We start from the raw sequence: 19,772 nt of genomic DNA, 5'->3' as shown, positions 1-19,772 counted from the left end.
TCATCTTTTACCTTTATATTTAATTTGAGTAATGGAATTCAATATTGTGAGTGCTCTAACAACTTTAGAGGGTAGGGCTGAGAACGGCAATTTAAACACACAAAAATCTTTGATTCAGTAATGGGCCCCTAATAAAACTGATTTGTGAGGCTAATATCACACATGAAGTAATTTTAAACTTTCAGAAACTTTAAGGTTTAACATCAACTAAGTAATAAAAAGGTTGGTAATCTAAGTAATTACTTTTTCTACTTGCAGCTGTTGGTTTTACTTTCTGTACTTTAAAAAGCTCTGTTACATACAATACTTTATATTTATTAAGCATGTAGTATTTTCCTTATAATGCAGGTGTAACTGTAAAAAGCAAAACACAACAAAAACAGCCACAGCCTGTGGCATACAAATTAAAGCATTTGAGCTTTTCATTGTAGAAAGTGTGGAGTTCCTCTTTAGCCACTGATATGAATGAGCATTCTCCTCATTAAAAAGGTGCTTTGCTTCTCAGACTCAAAGATCCAGTAGTTTTTAGTTAAATTATCAGTGTACTTGGCAGTGTATTGAGAAAAGTAAGCTCTTTGTATCTTTACAGACTGGCGATTGTTAGCTGCAGAAGGAAAGAATTAGGGCATGATCCTAAGAGAGCTCTAGGTGCTCCTCATCAGCTCCCGAGAGAAACAGCACTGCATTTATTACTTCTTACCTGCATTTATTACTAGCACCTTATAGCTAGAACCTAGCTCACCAGTGAACAGCTCTCTGTGGAATTAATGCCTGGATTTTAAATAGCAATTTACATAGTTTGTCCCCTACTAAAATTGAGGACAGTTTTTTGTTTTGGGGTGGGTTTTTTGCATTTTTATGTCAGACAGATCTCTCTCTCTTTCATGCACGCTCACATGCGGGTGCGCACAAACACATACACATATCCTGTTCTGCGGAAGCATGAATGAAAAACTCCTTCCTGTGTGGCCTAGAAACATAAAATCTGAAGGTTATTAATGCATTTCTAGCTAGAGAATTAACATAAGCAAACAATCTTTTGTAGATAAACTGCACCCTTCCTGTTTTGGATGGAGCAATAAGTTTACTATGGAACAGATTTAGGAAATAGCTCTCCATCAGTTTTGTACTTTATAAATAAAAAGTTGCAGGGTGAGGCCCTTCCTTTAGCATAAATCTGATTATTTCCTGTTTAATCCTAAACTAGTGCATTTTAAGACCCTTTTTTCAAAGTTAAACTGTTGGTAGAGAGGTTTTGTTTTCTTTTGTTGTACTTTTCAGCAGTTAAAAAAGTCAGTTTTGTGGACTATAAAAAGGTTAATCAGCAAATCACTGCAGACAAAATAAAAACAAATGCATGAATGTTTAAACTGCTACTTTTTGAAACAATACAATAAAAGCATTTTGTAGATTTGAACATAAATGGTCTCATTTATTGGTTAAAAAGGTATAATAAAAGTTTGTGTTTAACACATTGCAAATATTCCTGGTTAAGTTATTTCACAAATATCAGAATAAAAACTAGCATATGATAATCTCCTATTTTATATATGTATTTTAGTTCTGATTTATCTTAGATTTAAAACAAAAACATGATTCTGTAAGAAGGCTATAGAAAGAGGTAGAATTTAGGTAAAACAGCAGTATTAGATTAGGGAACACACAGGTTAATATATGAAGTAACATTATCCTCATCCTACACATCTGTTGTAATGAAGCCTATGAAATTTAGGCCACACACAAACTGGTCTCCAAGGGCCTGTAGTTGGTGTTAGAATGCTGTTATGTGGTCTGATTGGTTTAGTAAGGAATTATCTCCAGTAAAACCATGTAACCTAATAGTCCTCACTCTCCCACATGGGGACTACTTTTGCTTGACTTGAGTAAGATGTTTCTTAAAGAAGTAATAATGAACTTTATTGTGTTGCCAAGAAGTAACATTATGTGAATTGTATGCTGTCATATAAATTGGTTTATTAGTGTTAGATATCAACTCTTGTTCATTTAAACAGCAACTTAAACTACTCAGCTGATGAATGTCTAAAAATAAATTAAATTTATATCCTGGCAATACATTTTAATTAAGGATGTTTTATCACTGTTGATGGAAACTAGTTTTATTATGATTTTAGAGAGACAGGGAAGTATTCAGAAAATGGAACATAAGGTTCCCTAACTAGGATTTTGTTGTTGACCTTTCCAAGTATTTAGAATTAGTTTTATAGCAATGCAAGGCAAATAAGAGCATTAGCAGGATGACTATGTCCTTTAATATGCTGGCTACTTCCAGTGTGACAGTGTGCTCCACCAACTCCCATTGACTTTAGTGAGAGTTGAGGGAGCTCAGCAGTTCATAGGAACAGGCTCTTAAATAAGTACAATGCAGTTCTATTCTGAAAAGTAACTGTTCAAAATAACATTGCCTTATTCAACAGATCTGCCCCCTACATCTGTCCAGAGTCATAACTGCTTACTTCAGTGACAAACCTGAGGATTTGTTTTGCTGCTTTTTATTCCTGTTGGCCGTGCAAAACCAACACAGCTGAAGTTGAGAAAGCTGTAGATTCTACTCCATCTGTTTAGTCATCAATAATTAATTAAGTGCACACATGTACCGTTAAGGTGCAATCCTACCTAGAGGGCATTGCGGAGCTACAATGGGACTTTTGCCTCAGAGATGCAGAGTTTTTCCTTATGCACAAAGTCTGAAGCTGTCTTTGGAGGTACTGCCTTCTCTTGCAGTGTGACAGGCCTGCTCCATGGGCTGCTATGGAAGGTTATACAGAATAAGTTCCTACCTCCTCCCCATCTTCTTTGGTCAATATGTGGCCCCAGGGATCATGTAAAGACAAGTCTGTGCTACTCTGAGAGCAGGGACTGTCACTGTGACTACCTTGGCATGGTATTCAAAGGTGAGGAGGCTTACAGTGGGCTGCCATTTGCCAATACACAGTATGAGAGCCAGCCACAATCTGGTCCTGACTTCTGATCTACTCACCCTGTGCAGTTCTTGTGAATTCACTGGGTTTACACAGGTGATCACCAATGCATAATTTGAAAACATGGAGTGTCCAGTGCCACTGAAAACCTTATTTGAATATAGGGGTGTTGTATGGGTGTAACTGAGTGCATAGTTCGACTTGCATATCTTTTCTTACTGGTGATGGCACATAAAATGGAAAGAATCCAGTTTGACTTTGAGTCCATGCTGAATGTGCAGATCTTCCATTTTAAAATTGTATATATGTAAATAAATAAACCTGTAAACTGAGCACAGAAATAATTGAGACACAACAAGCATGAAAACGCAAATGTGAAGCTTTTAGAGAGTCATTTTTCAGAGTAGAACCATACTTACTAAACAAGGTCTGGCAGATGAGGGCAGAGTTTGGAGAGTAATTCACACTTTTATTTTTATCATGGCGTATATAACAAACAATTTAAAAAACTCACTCTAAGCAATTTCTAAGGTGTTGTCACATAAGGTATCTAAATGACAAGCGTTCTACATTTTTAAAATAATTGTTACATTTTAGAAAATTTATTAAACCAGACATCTACAAGTGTTCCATTAAATAAAAGGGGAGCAGAATTGTAATTGAGTGCAACTAACTTTCTTCTTTTACATTTCTTCAATAAGAAAAGCAGAGATTAATATAAAATGATCAGTTATTGTATAGCAGATTTGATAATTTTTCTCCCAGATTTCATTTCAATGAATATGTAATTACTCCAGAAACACATTGATTAATGGGTATGAAAATTACCATACAGATCCAAAGCAAAATTGTTAGTACATATTAAAGAAAGGGAATATACTTTATGGTTATTACTTAATTTAAAATTTTATAGATGAGTAGTGTGTGTGTTAAATGAGTCATGTTTGTTAGTCTATCTTTTTAGAACCAGGCAAAGTAAATTATTTAGGTAGAAAAACAATGTCAAAATGTAGCTGCTCATTTGAATAATGGTAGTTCTAAAGATACTGCTTGTTTTTTTCAACTGTAGATCTCTAAATATTGTACAAATGAACATGAAAATACAGTTTCTGTGGGGTAAATGATAATTAACTGGCACCTGCACTAATGGGAATTTCTACATGGTTGATCTTGCAAAAAGGAATATACTAAGTAGTCCATTGCACATGAGCTATGTCTGGGTCAATTTAAATTGTTAATACTGTGTTTTGCAGGGCTGAGAAAAATCTGGGAAAGTATCGGGGGGGAGGGAAGTGGATCGGGAGGGTGGGTTGACACACGTTTTGAATGTCTGTATCACTGAAGTGTTTACATGAACATGACATTGAAAAACTGTTAGGTACTAGAAACATCTTAAATGAATAAATAGTTGCCTGATTTGTTAGAATTTAAATTTGCAGTTAAGTAGGAATTTGTATGTTGAAATCAGGACTGTGAATAAAGGTTAACGTTTTCAGGTGCACATACCTAAAGTTAGACACCAAAATGAGCCGTCTGGTTTGTAGAGTTGTGTATGTTCAGCACTTCTGAAAATCAGTTCACTTTTATTTAGGTGTCTCTCTGAGTAAAAAAGTGAAATGAACTAGTTAGTCAGCTTTATTCTGGCAGAGCACCAGCTCTACTGTAGTTAAGGTTGGGTTGAACATTATGTTCTGTTTTAGGGGTTGACACTAAGGCTACATTTAAGATGTAACAGTGCGAAAGGCCATACTCCCACTAGCTTAAATCTAGCTAGTCCAAGTAACCGTACCAGTGAGAACATGGTGGCACGGACCCCCACACAGGTTCGTCACCCCCATGTCTGTTGCTCTCTTCACAAATTATCCCCAGTGATTTCATGCTGGTCCCCGACTGTTCCTGCATCCTTTGCTCAGCTCCGTTGCCTGCTGGTCGTGTGCCAACACTTGCCTCTCTATGGGGGGAGGACTGAGGAGGTAGAACTGAGCTGTGGTGGACAAACAGAGACTGGAGGTGCAGAGATGAATCCGAGACAGTGAAGGTACCAACATGCAGCCAGTGCATTCCATGGCTGAGGTAATCATTGCCAAAGCGCTCAAGGCACTGGAGAGGGAGAGCTGGGCAGTGGTACGTGGGGGTGATGAGACATTTAATTTTTTAAAAGCCAAGGAAGTTAAATGGCCAAACTCTTTAACTCTGAATTAAGGTTGCCCCGTGGTGCTTCGTGCCCTTCCAGAATGCAGAGAGTGGGTAATTTAAACCTCTGAAAACCAGGAAATACAAAATTAAGATAAACGCCTTACAATGCAACCTTATCTGTGCCCTCTTGAAGTGATGCCTCAGCATGACAATAACCCATATGGAATGCAGTGTAGTTGTAACTGTGTTGGTCCCAGAATATTAGAGAGAGTTGGTGGGTGAGGTAATAGCTTATATTGGATCAACTTCTATTGATTGTCTTGTCTCTCTTACCTTGCTTGCTTGTCTGTCTTATCAACAGAATTTGGTCCAATAAAAAAAATACTACCTCACCCACCTTGTTTCTCTAATGACACATATTAGCTCTCTGGCCTCTCAGATGCTACAGAATACTTTGGGAACAGAGCACATAGACTTTGTCCTGTAGTGCTTAACACCTTCTTTTTGGTACAGTGAAACTTGGGTTAAGGTCAGGCATAGCAAACTGGCGCTACCTACACTTAAACAGTGAGGCTATGTTCACATTATGGACCCTACAGCAACACAGTCTTCAGCCACAGCCGTGGTAATGAGATGAAGCTCTTGGCTACAGTCCTCAGCCTGCCCCAGGAAGTCCAACAAAAGGTTCAGGATCTGCTGTTCGAGTGTCAATCTCTCTTCTCCGAACAAACAGATGTGCGACTTCATAGCTTGAAAGATTCCTGCACCACCTTGAAGTCGGTGGGCCTCCATACTCCAGCCCCATCCCAAAAGCACTTCAGGCCCCAACCTCTGGGTCACTTCTACCTGCCACAGCAGCAGCAGAGACAGGACTTTGGGCAGTGACGATAAAAAGGCTCCAGGAGGCATACCACCCCAAACTCTTCATCAGCTCTCCATATCTGCACCCATGAGATAACCATCAGGCCCCAATTAGAACTTTTAAAGGTGTGTCCGAGGGCAGCGCACCAGTCCAGAACCTGGATCTTATTCCTACTTTTGGGGACCGTTTGTCCCACTTTTTCCAGGCAGGGGTCAACCTCACTTTGGATTGCTGGGTGCGCTGCACGGTGTATCACACTTCTGTTTCTTCCCTTCCTCCCACCTTCACTCCCTGTCCTCCTTCAGGGATCCTTCTCACGAGAGACTTCTAATCCAGGCAGTGCGGTTGCTCCTAAGGGTGACAGCCATGGAGAAGGTTCCTATGGAACTAAGAGGCATAAGAGGGGGCACTAAGAAGGGGAATTAAGAGAGGGTTTTACTTATGCTACTTCCTGATCCCAAAGCCCAACAGAGACTTCAGGCCTATGCTAGAATTGCAAAACCTCAACAAGTTCATGAAGAAATTGAAGTTCCACGTGGTCACCCTGTCCTCAGTTATCCCTTCCCTAGATCCAGGGGACTGGTATGCTGCCCTCAACTTGAAGGATGCATATTTTTGCAAAAACACCTACGCCAAGGATTCTCAAACTTTTTTTTTTTTTTTTTTTGCTGGGACCCTTGGAAAATATTTCAGGTTATGATGACCCCTCCCCCTCATGCTATGTCACCCATACCAGCATGTGCAGAGGCTGACAGCTCGTGACTCCACCATAATAACCTTGCAACCCCCTGCGGGGTCCTGACCCCCCCGTCCCCGTTTGAGAACCTCTGACCTACGCTTTACAGTAGGCCATGATCATTACTGTTCATGGTGCTGTCTTTCAGCCTGTCTGTGAATATCCTTGCAGACACAAAGTGCATGGCAGTGGTGGCAGCTTTCCTCAGGAAAGAAGAAGTGCAAGTTTACCCATCCCTGGATGATTGGCTGATCAAGGACCATTCCAGAGAACTTGTGGAAGCAAGTAAAGCTCATTCAGTACACTTTCTGTAATCTGGGCCTCCTGATAAACAAAGAAAAGTTGACTTTTTTCACCAGTCCAGATGATAGAGTTTATAGGGGTGGTCCTTGACTCAACCCAGGCCAGAGCCTCCCTCCCAGAGAGCCATTTCAGAGCCACTGAAGCCTTCATAAATGGTCTGAGATCTTTTCCCACCACCACAGCAAGGAACTGCCTGAAACTTCTGGGTCACATGGCCTCTTGTACCAACATAGTGCAGCATGCTTGGCTCAGACTGAGACCCCTCCAATCATGGCTGGCATAGATATTTATACTAGGCCATCACCCATTGGACAAATTGGTCACAATTCCACCTGTGGTGATTTTCGCTCAGCAGTGGTTGCTGGACCGGGACACAGTGTATGGGGGCCTCCTCTTTACAAGGCCTGCCCCTTCGATGTCAGTGGTCGCAGACACTTTAGACAGGGGATGGGGAGCCCACTTGGGGCGCCTCAAAACTCAGGGCCTGCGGTCGCCAGAGAAACTGACCCTGCACATCAATGTCAGAAAATTAAAAAGAGGGGTCCGCCCAGCTTGTCAAGCGTTTCAATCCCACTTGCGGGGCAAGTGCATCTCTGTACTAAGACAATACAATGGCAATGTTCTATATATAAACAAACGGGGGAGCTTGCTCTCCCCCCCTTGTGCCAGGAAGCATTGAGACTATGGGATGACTGCATAGACCAGTCAATTCACCTGGAAGCATTTTATCTACCAGGCTCGCAGAACAAGCTGGCGGATCATTTAAGCAGATACTCCGTCAACCATCACAAGTGGTCCATTCATGCAGACATCTTAAATGTTATTTTCCAGAAGAGAGGGGTTTCCCTGAGGTGGGTTTTTTTGTGACTAGGCTCAACAGGAAATGTCCCCAGTTCTGCTCATACCTGGGGCACAGCCCAGGCTCCCTCTCAGATGCCTTTCTCCTTCTCTGGGGAGGGAGTCTTCTTTATGCCTTTCCTTCCACAGCCCTTATCCACAAAGTATTACTCAAGGTCAGGTGGGACAAGTGGAAGAGGTTTACACTATAGGTAGCACAGAAAGGGATCTTGCCAAAGGTGGCCACCTTACCCCTCATCCTGGACTATCTGCTCCACCTGAAGAAGGAAGATCTCACGGTATCATCCAGATGGGTTCACTTGGACACAGTTTCGGCCTTCCATCCACCAGTGAATGGCCGGTCGGTGTTTTCAAACCCTATTTGCTCCTGATTCTTGAAAGGGTTGGAGCATCTATACCTCTAGGTGTGTCAACCCTGGCCTCCCTGGGACCTCAATCTAGTATTGTCAAAGCTTATGGGGCCTTGTGTTCTTCTTACTTCCCATTTAACTTTTTAGAATATTTTTTTCTTGTTCTAACGCTAACCTTGACTTGCCTATATATCCCAGTCACCTTTTGTTGTACACACTGGCCAGAGCAGGCACAATATATATTACATTACGTCCCAAAAAACTCCAGGAAAAGAACATTAAAGTTGCAAAGTCAAATTCTCAAAAATTGAGAGATGTCTGTATTACGTTGGCTTGTGCAATCTTAAGTCAGCCACCTTGTGTGTATGCAGTATGATACATTTTTTTAGTTGCATGATCACATACTATTTAAAGGTGTGATGTTAGACCGTGTTAGTTAACACATTCCAGATAGCACGTTTGAAAAGTCTAATGTGGAAAAGGCAGTGTATACTTTAATACACATTCATCTGTCAAGTTAAAGCCTAGGTCTTGTCTACACTACAAAGATAAGTTGACCTATGTTAGGGCGACTGACAGCCACCGTATTGGTTACTGGGGTGGCTGATGTCCACACTACCTTCTTTGGTTTGGGGATGCGTGTCCTCACCAGCAGTGTTTACACCAACCTAAAAGAGGCAGCTCCCTGCCAGGAATCCAGCTGCCCCACAGGCTCTCGGGTTCCTGGCGGGCTACTGTCCATCCCCCTTGCCTCCCCGTTCTCCGCTGGGAGCGGGGGAGAAGCCTCCCTGGGGCTTCTTGCCCCCAGGGAGTGAAGTCTAACTACCCCAAGTTCTTAACTCCTGCTCCCCGCTGGGAGCTGGGCAGCCTTGTCAATTTCATGGCTCCAGAGCCTTGAAATTCACAAGACAGCCAACCTTCCCTGCAGGGAACGGATGGCGGATGGCGGGGAAAGCTGCTCAGGACTCCTTGCCTCCCCATTCCCTGCCGGGAGCAGAGTCCAGCTGCCGGGAACAGGTTCCAGCCACTCCACTCTCCGGGGGAGCAGGAGGCAGCTGGGCTCTAGCTGCTGGGCTTTGGAGTCATGAAATTGACAAGAATGACAGCCAATAGCCGATGTAAGGAACTCAGAGACGCTGTCTACGGAGACGCTGCATCGTCTTAACTACCCAACATAAGTCCTACGCCCCTCGTTGAGGTGGTTTTATTATGTCAGCTTACATTGGTGGGTGGAGCATTTCAGCATGTACACCTCCACTGTTTTGTCGACAAGGCCTAAGACCTGATCTACACAGAGTTCATACAGATATAGCTGTTGGTTGGAGTTGTGATCTTTTTATCGAAATAGTTATTATATCAGGGCAACCCCAGTGTGGACTCAGTTACACTTGTATAAAGTTGCCTTGTACTGGTATAGGTTATTATTCCCTTTCCTGTATGATGGATTCTCTGTACCTTGAAATCTTTAAACCATTATTTGAGGACTTCAGTAACTCAGTCATAGGTTAGGGGTCTACTACAGAAGTGGGTGGGTGAGGTTCTGTGGCCTGCGTTGTGCAGGAGGTCAGACTAGATGATCACAATGGTCCCTTCTGACCTTAAAGTCTATGGGAATAGGTATACTCATATAAAACACCTTTATACTGATATAACTACATCCACACTAGGGGAGATTGTGCCACTTTAAGTATACCAGTATGATTCAAACAGTATAATTTTTGTGTGTAGACAAGCCCTAAAGGCGTTAGCTAAAAACGTCAAGCATTACATCTTTAAATCCTAGTGTAGGCATAGCTGAAGTCTTTGAACAGTGCCTACCACAGTGGGAATCCAATCCCGGTTGGGGACTCTAGGCACTACTGTAAGATACTAAGAAAAGGCGTTAAAATGTCTCTGAAGGAGGAAAATAATTAAAAATTAAACATATTAATTCTCCAAAACCTCATGAGCTGTGGATTTTGTTGGCTTTAAGGATCTTTTCAAACAGGACTTGAACTCAGGTCATGTCTCAGACAACAAGATAGACTTTTTCTTCCTAGATAACCCAGAATTTGTTAGGAATAGCCATTTCTACTCCTTCATGTTTGTTAAAACACTACAAATTCTTTCCATTATGCGTGTGATATGGTCAGGTCAGAGAATAATAGTATGTTATGGTCTTGGTAAATGATCACCCTATGGCTTCAACTGTTTTCAGGATTCCCTGACATGTATATCAAACAGTATAATAATATTGCTGCTGCTATGGCTGTCTTTCTTGTTTTTGAATATAGGGATACTATAACTTCTTTCCCCACACATGGAATCATTTTTAATGTCCACTTCCAGATGTTTAGGGATGAACTTTTCAATGGCCTGGGCTCAGAATGAATATAAACCAGAATTCCAAGATATTTCTAACCCTCAGTTGGGACTCAAGTGCTTCCAATTTTCCCTCCAGCAAAGAATGGTTTTTCATAAGTGATTTTCCATGTTTAGAATCTCTTCTTCAGTTTCCTTTGTTTCTTTAAGTTCAGACTCTTCATGGCCTATGCTCTGCTCATTTCCCAGAAACAGACTTTCTTCTCTGCTGAGATGAATTTTTGAAGAGTCAGTCTTTGTATGTAGGGCCAACATCATGTATTTTAAAGAGCTGTGAGTCCTTCCCCAAGAATTTCAGAGGGCCAGGCCAGCACTACTGCAGTCTGTTGCTATGCAGAGCTTCATAACTCATCTGTGTCTGGTCTCTGCAAACCTTTCTAAGGAATAGATTGGGTTCTTTTTTCATCTGTTTGTTGAAAGCAAAATGTTCATCCTATGCTGTGTTAAGAGTAACTCAAACTGTTCTTCTATGTTCTCAACCCTGTTGGCACCAGGCTGGCCCCGCCCCCACCCAAACCCCCACCTCCCCACATCCCTGTTTGGTTGATGGAGTAACCTGGTGTTTTTTCTTGTTTGTGCTAATACAGCTTGTGGCTTTTGAAATACTTTGCCACAGTAAGTATCCCAAAAGCATGCATCTCTACTATGCACCTATTTAACCTACAGAACTGTGAAGCAATATCTGAGATTCCAGCCTTGGTGGTGATAAAAATGGTTCTCCTGTTTTTTTTTTTCATTTAATTCTTTTTTCCTTGAAGTCGTGTAAGGAAAATATACTTAGGTTGACTCTTAGCATGAAAAAATCTGCCCAAAAGGATTTTATTTGGTTCTACGTGGTGTGTGGAAAAATAAGTTTTTAATGGTATTGCAAGTCTATAAAAGGAAGTTCCCTGGAAGATCAATTAAATATAGATTAGACCTACTTTGTTTCACATATTTCTCTTTCGTGCTGTCCAATACAAAAGGCCTTTCAGAAGAACATGTCTCTGTATTCTTCACTAGTGTGGTTAACATCAATTCTTTGGTTGACACAATCACATCTACAATGTTATAAAAGGCTTTGTGAAGACTATCAATTACCAGGTTATTTTACCAGTAGAGGTTCATTACACATCCTCAGTCTGAGTACTTCAAACGTGATAAAACAGAACAAATAAAGGTGTGATAAGAAAATTTGTTTTAAACTATTTTTTCCCACTACCTAATGACTGAAAAAAAATCCCTATAGAGGTGGTAAAAGCAGACTGAAAAGCAAGAGTTATCCAAAGCCAAATCCCATCTGTCTATCACATGGTTAATCAGATACAGGGTTATTTTTCTGAACATTCTTTTCTTGGAAAAGAATCTATCAGGAAATAGTCACCAAAGTGAGCTCTCCTTTGAAGTTCTCTTAGCCAGACCCAAATCCTATGGCTGTGGAAATCCTCTGAATATGAGAGTCTTAAACTCTTCTGCTGTTGTAGAGCAAAGAACATCTTAAATACCCAAAACAATGTGCTGAAAAAATACTAATACCTTATCAGAGAAAATACCATGTGCACAATGTTTTTCTTATATTTTAAGAGATTGTGCTCAAAATGGTTTTGGACTGCATTGTCTATTTTGTTTAGATATGTTTATCTTTTGTGAAAATAAAAGAAAAAACTCATTACTTACAGGAAGAGTTGTCCCAAACACTGTTTGAAAATGATCTCATTTTTGCTTGTTCTAAAATGAATCAGCAAAAATATTATGTTGTCTGGATTTTCGGAAAGTAGCATAGTCAGCAACTTTACTTTTGAACTTCATCTGCGCGATTGCATAATGCCCAAAGGTCTTCTTTCCCACCACCCACACTGCTGCTGTGGCTTTGTCCTCCTTGCTGCTTTCTGACCAGTCCTTGGTCATGTCTACTCTACAGGCACTAAAGCGGTACAGCTGCAGTGCTGCAGCTATGCTGCTGTAGCGTCATAGTGTAGATGCTTTCTACAACTACAAAGGTTTTTTCCCCATCAGTGTAGATAATTCACCTCCCTGAGTTGTGGTAGCTAGGTTGACAGAAGAATTCTTTTGTTGCCTCACCGCATCTACACCAGAGGTTATGTCGGCTTACTTATGGTGTTCATGGTGTGAATTTTTCACATCTGTGAGTATCGTCACCATATCAACCTAACTTTTAAGTGTAGACCAGGCATCAGTAAAGTGAGTTCTTTCCTGTATAGGATTATTTTACTTTGTGTTTACAATCCATAGACAGACTTGGGAAGAGTGTGTATATATGTCTAAGTAAGAACTAAATCTTACCAAGAATGTGGTTTCATGCCTTAAAAGATCATCCTTGGACAAAGATCATAATTTTTAATTGCTTGTTTTTGTTTTGTTTTGTTTTTCTCCAAAAGAATGTGCAGAGAAATAAAACTAGGCTATCATCACATAAAAGTCCAGTACATTTTATTAAAAAATAAAATTAAAAAAAAATTGTTCAGTGATATGTGAAAATGAACTGTTAACCACTTCCATATTCCTTTTTGGATAGGGTGTATGAGATTAATATTGTTGCACCTTTTCAACCCAAACAGCCAGTCAAAGTTCACAGCTCTGGGGATGTTCTAGTTCAGGGGTTCTCAAACTGTGGGTTGTGACCTCTCAAGGGGTCACAAGGCAGTTATGGGGGGGGGATCATGAGCTATCAGCCCCGTGCATGCTGGTAAGAATGGCATGGCATGGGGGATCATCACTTTTGTTGGGGAGTCATCGCAGCCTGAAATATTTTCAAAGGGGGTCCCAGCAAAAAAAAGTTTGAGAACCCCCATTCTAGTTGAAAGTAGAAACTGATGGAGTCTGGTATTTTCTTTGATGCAGTCTTGTTTATTTACAAGGAATGTACAAAGTCCTGTGTCTCTGAACACAGAAGATGCAAAGAACAAAAGGAGCGGTGTTTTAGCGTACAGCTCCCAAGACTGTTTAGCTAGTACCAGACCTAAAAGTGCGCGCTCTCGCTTTTAGCAGGGTCACACTGTGCTTACAGGCTCCTGCTTGGCTTTCTTGCCTCTCTCTTTCTCTCCGTTTTTCTCTATTCTCAGTGTCCGAGTGATTGCTCTTTCTTCACATACATCCGTACCCAGAATAATGCTCATCCAAAAGCTCCTAGGCAGGTACACATAGACACAGACAGACAGGTGGGGGCTTATACTTACAGTTATGTTAATTGAAGAGTCAGTTCACACCTATCAGTCTCAATGGGGTTTTAATTCAGCCCCTAACAAGATTTCACCCGGTTCATACCAATATTGTTGGATGGCATTTCCAAAAGATCTGAAGAGAGTTGGTGAGTGAAGGAATTGGAATGCCCCTGAACTACTTTGGATGGCTGTAACATTTCTGGGAAAGCATTGCTTGGGCATGCTCTTGCTAGCAAAATCATAAAATGTTCTGCATCCTTGACACTATAAATCGTAACATTGTACCAAACTAACAGAATGGATTAAAAAGTCATCTAAACAGAATAAATAGACCTCTTCAGGTCAAGAAAGCAAGTTAAGTGTAGCAGTATGATCTTTTACTGGACCAAATTCAGGCATATAAATGACAACTTTGTGCGAGTACATTATATCCAGTAGGCTTTTCATAAGAAACAAGTGCTTGTTGCTATCCAGTGACTGGCAAGATTTATGATGGAAGTATGTAATATTTGGAAAAGTTATCAAAATTGATATTTGTAGGAATTTTCCAAAGACTACATAGGCATTATATTGTAACTCAAAATAATTAAGTCTCACAATACCCTTTAGTGAGGTGCTGGATGGGAGCAGCACCTTATCATATCAGGTGTACTGGGAAGGCAGAGTATCTGTCTAGGGGTTTCCACATGCTATAATTAGTTTCTTTTCTTGGGAAAATCAAAATATCTGCCAGCCAATGGAGGCAGTGTGATCCAGGAGTTAAAACAGAGTTGAGACACAGGTCTGCTCTATACTTAAAATTTAGATCGACATAGCTATGGTGCTATGGGGTGTGACAAAGCCATACTCCTGAGTGCTGTAGGTATGCTGCCCTAACCCATGGTGCAGGCATGGGTAGGTCACTGCAAGAATGCTTCTATTGAGCTAGCTATTGTTGCTCAGGGAGGTAGAAAGGAACCCTTTTGTTGCTGTAGTCTGGGGCTACACTACAGTGTTACAGCGCCTACACTATAGCGCCATAGCTATATCACTGTAGGCTCCATAGTATAGATATTGCTACAGTTTGACTTGCAGGACCTTGAGCATCTATATCTGTTCCTTAACTTACCCGTCTGTAACATGGGTGTAATATCTGTCTCAAAGACGCTATTGTGCAGTTTAATTATTTATTTTGACTTACAGTAGTGCCTGTTCATAGCTCTTAGATTGTAAGCTCTTTGGTGCAAGGACCATCTTTTTCTTACATATTTGTACAGTGCCTGACACAATGGGGCCCTAGTCTATGGCTAGGGCTCCTAGGTACTAAGGTTCAGTACAAATACATAATAGGGGCTTAATAAAATTTCAAATATAAATTAAAAAATCAGCTGATGGGGCTATGAGCCCAAGTGAAAAGAGTGGGAGAAGAAAGGAGGTTAAAATATGAGTTATTTCAGGTGGTCAGACTGTTTCCCTTTTCCTCCATGTAGAAACCCTGCATGTTTCCAGTTCATGCTCTTTACAGCAGTTAATGTAGCTTTTTCTTCATTCCCCACTCCCACATGGGTTCAGTTACTTTTCCTCCCTTATGAAGTTACATTGTCCTATAGGAGAGCCGCCAATAGCATAAAACCTATAGCTGCTTTGAAGCTCTGTATAAGAAATTGATCTAGCTTTGCCATTATGGGCGATTTGAAATCTCCAAGAAACATAAAATATATTTTCTGAAATACTTAGTATGTTACACCTTCCAAGTGTTACCTGACTAGCTAATTACTTTAAATAAAAATTAATAAGATGGGCACAGGTGACAGGGTAAAACCCAACTTTTATTACAAGCAAAAGCGAGAAATGCATTTAATGTTTGCTCACCTCTTTTTACTCAGATATTTTATTCCATTTTGAGTGTTGCTGCATTACAAGAGAAATTCCTATTCTCCCCAAGTTCTATTTTTCAGAAATTTCCTTCAATAAGAATTATTTCTTGTGTCAACTAGTACTGAGCTCTCGTTACATTACAGCAGACCTGCAGGGGGAGTAAACATTTATAACAGGCTTAACAAATGAAATGTGTGTTGTATTTGTTATTCATTGTTCCTCATTTGGTTTTGGTTGTGCAATGTTTCTTTGACCTTATTTGGGGTTGGGGAAATTATGCTGCTTACGTAAATATTCTTGCATTTAATCAGTTTCTAAAATGTATTGCTTCTAGGTTTACAGACAAGACTGTGAAACCTTTGGCATGGTAGTGAAGATGCTGATTGATAAAGATCCTTCATTAGAAAAGTCCATTCAGTTTGCCCTGCGACAAAATTTGCATGAGATAGGTGAGCGATGTATTGAAGAACTTAAATATTTCATTGCTGAATATGATGCTGCCAATCAAGAGCTAGCAGAGTCCTTTAAAGAGAGTGCATACTAAGAACAAAAAATACGCTTTTAGTTTTTCCATATTGTATATGCCGTTAATATATAAATATGCTTTGTGTGAAAAAGAGGAATACTTGCTGGAGATTTGAACCCAAGGCTCATGTTCCTTCATAGTAGCTAAGATGACTATAGATTGTTCACTGTGGTCTCCAGGTCATTTAATTGTGTTCTTCTATTTGTACTTGTTGTTTGACATTCCTTCCTTTGAAAAGGATGCACATTTCAATAATGATGTAAAGTGACAAGCAAACTATTTTTGAAAGCCTTTACACAATTACCTAGAAGAGATGTTTGTTCTATGTATGTATACTTTTGTTTCAATGATTAGACGTGTAAGTAAGCACTGTATTTTTATTAAAATAACAAGAAGCAGCTCTTCGTTCCCCAGCTTATATTCAGATGTTCTCTTGTTTATACGAGCTATAGAAAAGCTTGCAAAATTGTTCATGACCATGGTTGACTTTTATCATTTATTTTTGGCATGTGGTTTTAAAGTTCAGGCCCATTCTGAAAAATGGCATCTGAGGATTACTTGTTTGACTCAATGACTGCCAGGACAAATTTGCTCACATGACAAGGGAAAGTGATGGCTTTTCTAATTGTCAACCCTGCAAACTCCACTTAATATCCTACAAACAAGTGGGGTTGTTTTCTTCTCATGTGTCATCAGTATAAAACTGGTTCTGTAGGCTGAATTCTGCTCTGTTACATCTGTGCAACGGAGGGCAGAATTTTCCCTGTGTTTCAAACTTAGTTAACCGGTCTTTTTGATACTTAGAAGAGTACAGGGCTAACTAGAGCACTGCTCCCCAAACTGTGGGGTGCGCCCCCTATGGGGGTGCAGAAGAATGGTGGCGGGAGGCATGACAGGACTCGGGCCAGTCCCCACATGGGGCAGGGAGGGAGTCAGTCCCCAGCTCTCCGCCCTGGCTTTGGCCCCCAGCTCTTGACCAGCCCTGGCTGTGCTCCAGATCCCAGCTGCACTCCTCACCTTGCTCCCGCCCACGGCCCCAGCCACATTGCGCCCAGCCCCTGATCCTAACCTGTAGCTCTGGCTCCTGGGGGAGGAGGGAACCACAGAGCAAAAAGTTTGGGGACCACTGAACTAGAGGGGGGAAAAAGTGAAAAAAAATATTTCTGACAGAAGAGAAGCTGGTCCACTGAGCACAAAGTGCTAGTTGTGACATAAGTGAAATTTCAGAAAAGTGATTAAGATCAGCTTGTGGTACCTTGTTAGAATTAAGTATCTGCACCTTTACTTTTAATAAGAGGTTGGCATATTAGAAACATTTCACCTGAGGCAGATACAAAGTTTCTAAGATCTATTTCACAGAAGTTAGTAGGTGCAGAGTTAAGCTCTTTGTATATCTATATTGTATAACAAGTTTGAAACCAAATGAAAAGAGCTAAGGACTCCAAAATAGACCACTTCTATGACATGTAGGCTGTTTCACCTAACAAAAATACTGAGAATCCTATCTTGCAGACAGAGCCATGTGTAGTCTCATTAACTTCTTTTGGACTACTTACAGGGGAGTAATAAATTCTTGGTAATCCTTTTGTATGTAAATTTTGTGTGTACTCAAACCCACCATTACCGTTCTCCACAATGGGTTACACATACTGGGTTGCACCTTTCCGATACAGGAATTCAATAAACAAGTCTACATCATGCTATGGGTCTGGTTTATTTTAGTGTCAGTGCCTTTGCTTTAGACTGATTCTTCTGTGATAACAGATATATCCAACGCACTTCACTGCTCGTACTGTTTCAGAAATAGCTGTCTTTCCTCATTTACATTTTCAGCAAAAATTCTGAATTAAAATAGAATTGAAAAATTTTATAATTATTTGCTATGAGTACACTCATAGCAACATCAGTGTTAGACATAAGTTTGTATTCTCATGGTTAGAACTCTTAAGGATATAAGCACTAAAAAAATTTAGGAATATTTGTTTAATAATACATCTTGCTAATAATTATGAGGAATACCCACTGTTCTCAACAAGAATGCCTGTTATTACTGTACTTTAATTTCAGTATTCTTCATTAAGCAATATTTTCATAATGCTTAATTTTCAACAAATTGTCTCTAAAAAGTAGAGAATATTGTGAGCACGTTTTATTTTATGTAAATGTTTTATATAAACCAATTGTTTCTATAATCAGATTAAAATTCAGTGATAGCAACAAAGGACTCCTATTGTACAACTTGTTTTTTCTAGAAATGGTTTTACTATAAAATTTGTTAACCTGAAATTCACATTGAATGATAGGTTCCTCTCTTCTTCCTCCTCCCTCCCCCATTTCATGGTTTTTTGCTTGTGTCAAGACTTAATGCTTAAAACTCTTTGTGTGTTTAACATTCACAATGTTAACATGAGAAATTAATATCCCTGCAAATCTAATAAATTTAAAGCAAGAAAATGGCCTCTTCTGATATACATATAAATATACACAGAAGTATGTATACTTATTTTGAATTTTATTTAGTGAAAATAGAATAGGGTTGTCCACTGCTCTGAAGAATCTGCTTTGTGGACACAGGTGGGTGGGGACTAACTGGGAGATGGTATTGGGGTAAGGAGATAATTGGTGGAAGTGTACAAAATCTGCACTGGAGAAGGTGTATGGCTACTCTGGATTTGCCCACAACACACTAACAGGTGAGCTGTTTAAAGCAAAACATGTTTCTAGTACTCATGAATGTGCATATACCCTTAAAATATGGGAGCAGATTGTAAATGCAGTGCTGTCTGCCTGCAGGTGTAGACAGCTTGAAACAGTAAGTTTGAGAGGGTATGAACTGATCTATTAATCTATCACATATCCCGTTCACCATCAGAGACTTAAAGTCCATGCCTCCTCTGCAGTGAGGATACAAGCTCCATTTTGTGCCAGTACAGTCTATCTGCATTAGGTGGTCTGCACCAGTTGTAACTAGATGAATATCACTACACACATTCAAGTTTATTTAGGCCTTGTTTATAGTAAGAGGGAATACTGTCCCCATTTGCTTGACCTGTAAATAGCAGTAATTAGACACTAAGTATCTTTCAGGTGGTGTTGTTGGGACAGGGGAAGATAACCAATTTTTAAATTAAAATAACCATGAACACAGGGCTTCTGACATAACTAAATCAGAGGATATCTGTGGACTCTGAATCTCTTAAGCTGAAAAACTGAACAAACAAAAAGCTTTACTGGTCACCTCTAAATGGATGCCTAGATTCTAATGCTATTTTTAAAAGCTGCTTCCACCTCCTTTGTAGGGTCCTTAGTAGTTAGAATCATAGAAGATTAGGGTTGGATGGTACCCCAGGAGGTCATCTAGTCCAACCCCCTACTCAAAGCAGGACCAACCCCAGCTAAATCATCCCAGCCAAGGCTTTGTCAAGCTACACCTTAAAAACCTCTAAGGATGGAGATTGCACCACCTCCCCAGGTAATCCATTCCAGTGCTTCACCACCCTCCTAGTGAAAAAGCTTTTCCTAATATCCAACCTACACCTCCCCCACTGCATTTCAGACCATTGCTTCTAGTCCTGTCATCTATTACCACTGAGAATAGCCTAGCTCCATCCTCCAGGGAACCTCCTTTCAGGTAGTTAAAGGCTGCTATCAAATCCCCCCTCATTCTTCTCTTCTGCACACTA

General features: G+C 40.3%; 1 protein-coding gene across 8 annotated transcripts in view; it reads left to right on the top strand.

Annotated features, from left to right (window-relative positions):
- PPHLN1 (periphilin 1) overlaps window positions 1-18,313 on the top strand; it is a 131,368-nt gene extending 113,055 nt beyond the window's left edge. For all 8 annotated transcript variants that reach the window (XM_067564187.1, XM_067564185.1, XM_067564190.1 and 5 more), the window contains one exon: window positions 15,898-18,313. In XM_067564187.1, coding sequence (XP_067420288.1) covers window positions 15,898-16,107 — 210 coding nt within the window. In that variant the 3' untranslated portion in view covers window positions 16,108-18,313. The remainder of the gene's footprint in view (window positions 1-15,897) is intronic.
- Window positions 18,314-19,772: the final 1,459 nt, after the last annotated feature.

Source organism: Emydura macquarii, unplaced genomic scaffold (genome assembly GCF_026122565.2).
Source record: "Emydura macquarii macquarii isolate MOO-44397 ecotype Brisbane River unplaced genomic scaffold, CSIRO-AGI_Emac_v2 contig_2636, whole genome shotgun sequence".
NCBI classification, from domain to species: Eukaryota; Metazoa; Chordata; order Testudines; family Chelidae; genus Emydura; species Emydura macquarii.
This window is presented reverse-complemented; position numbering and strand designations above follow the sequence as displayed.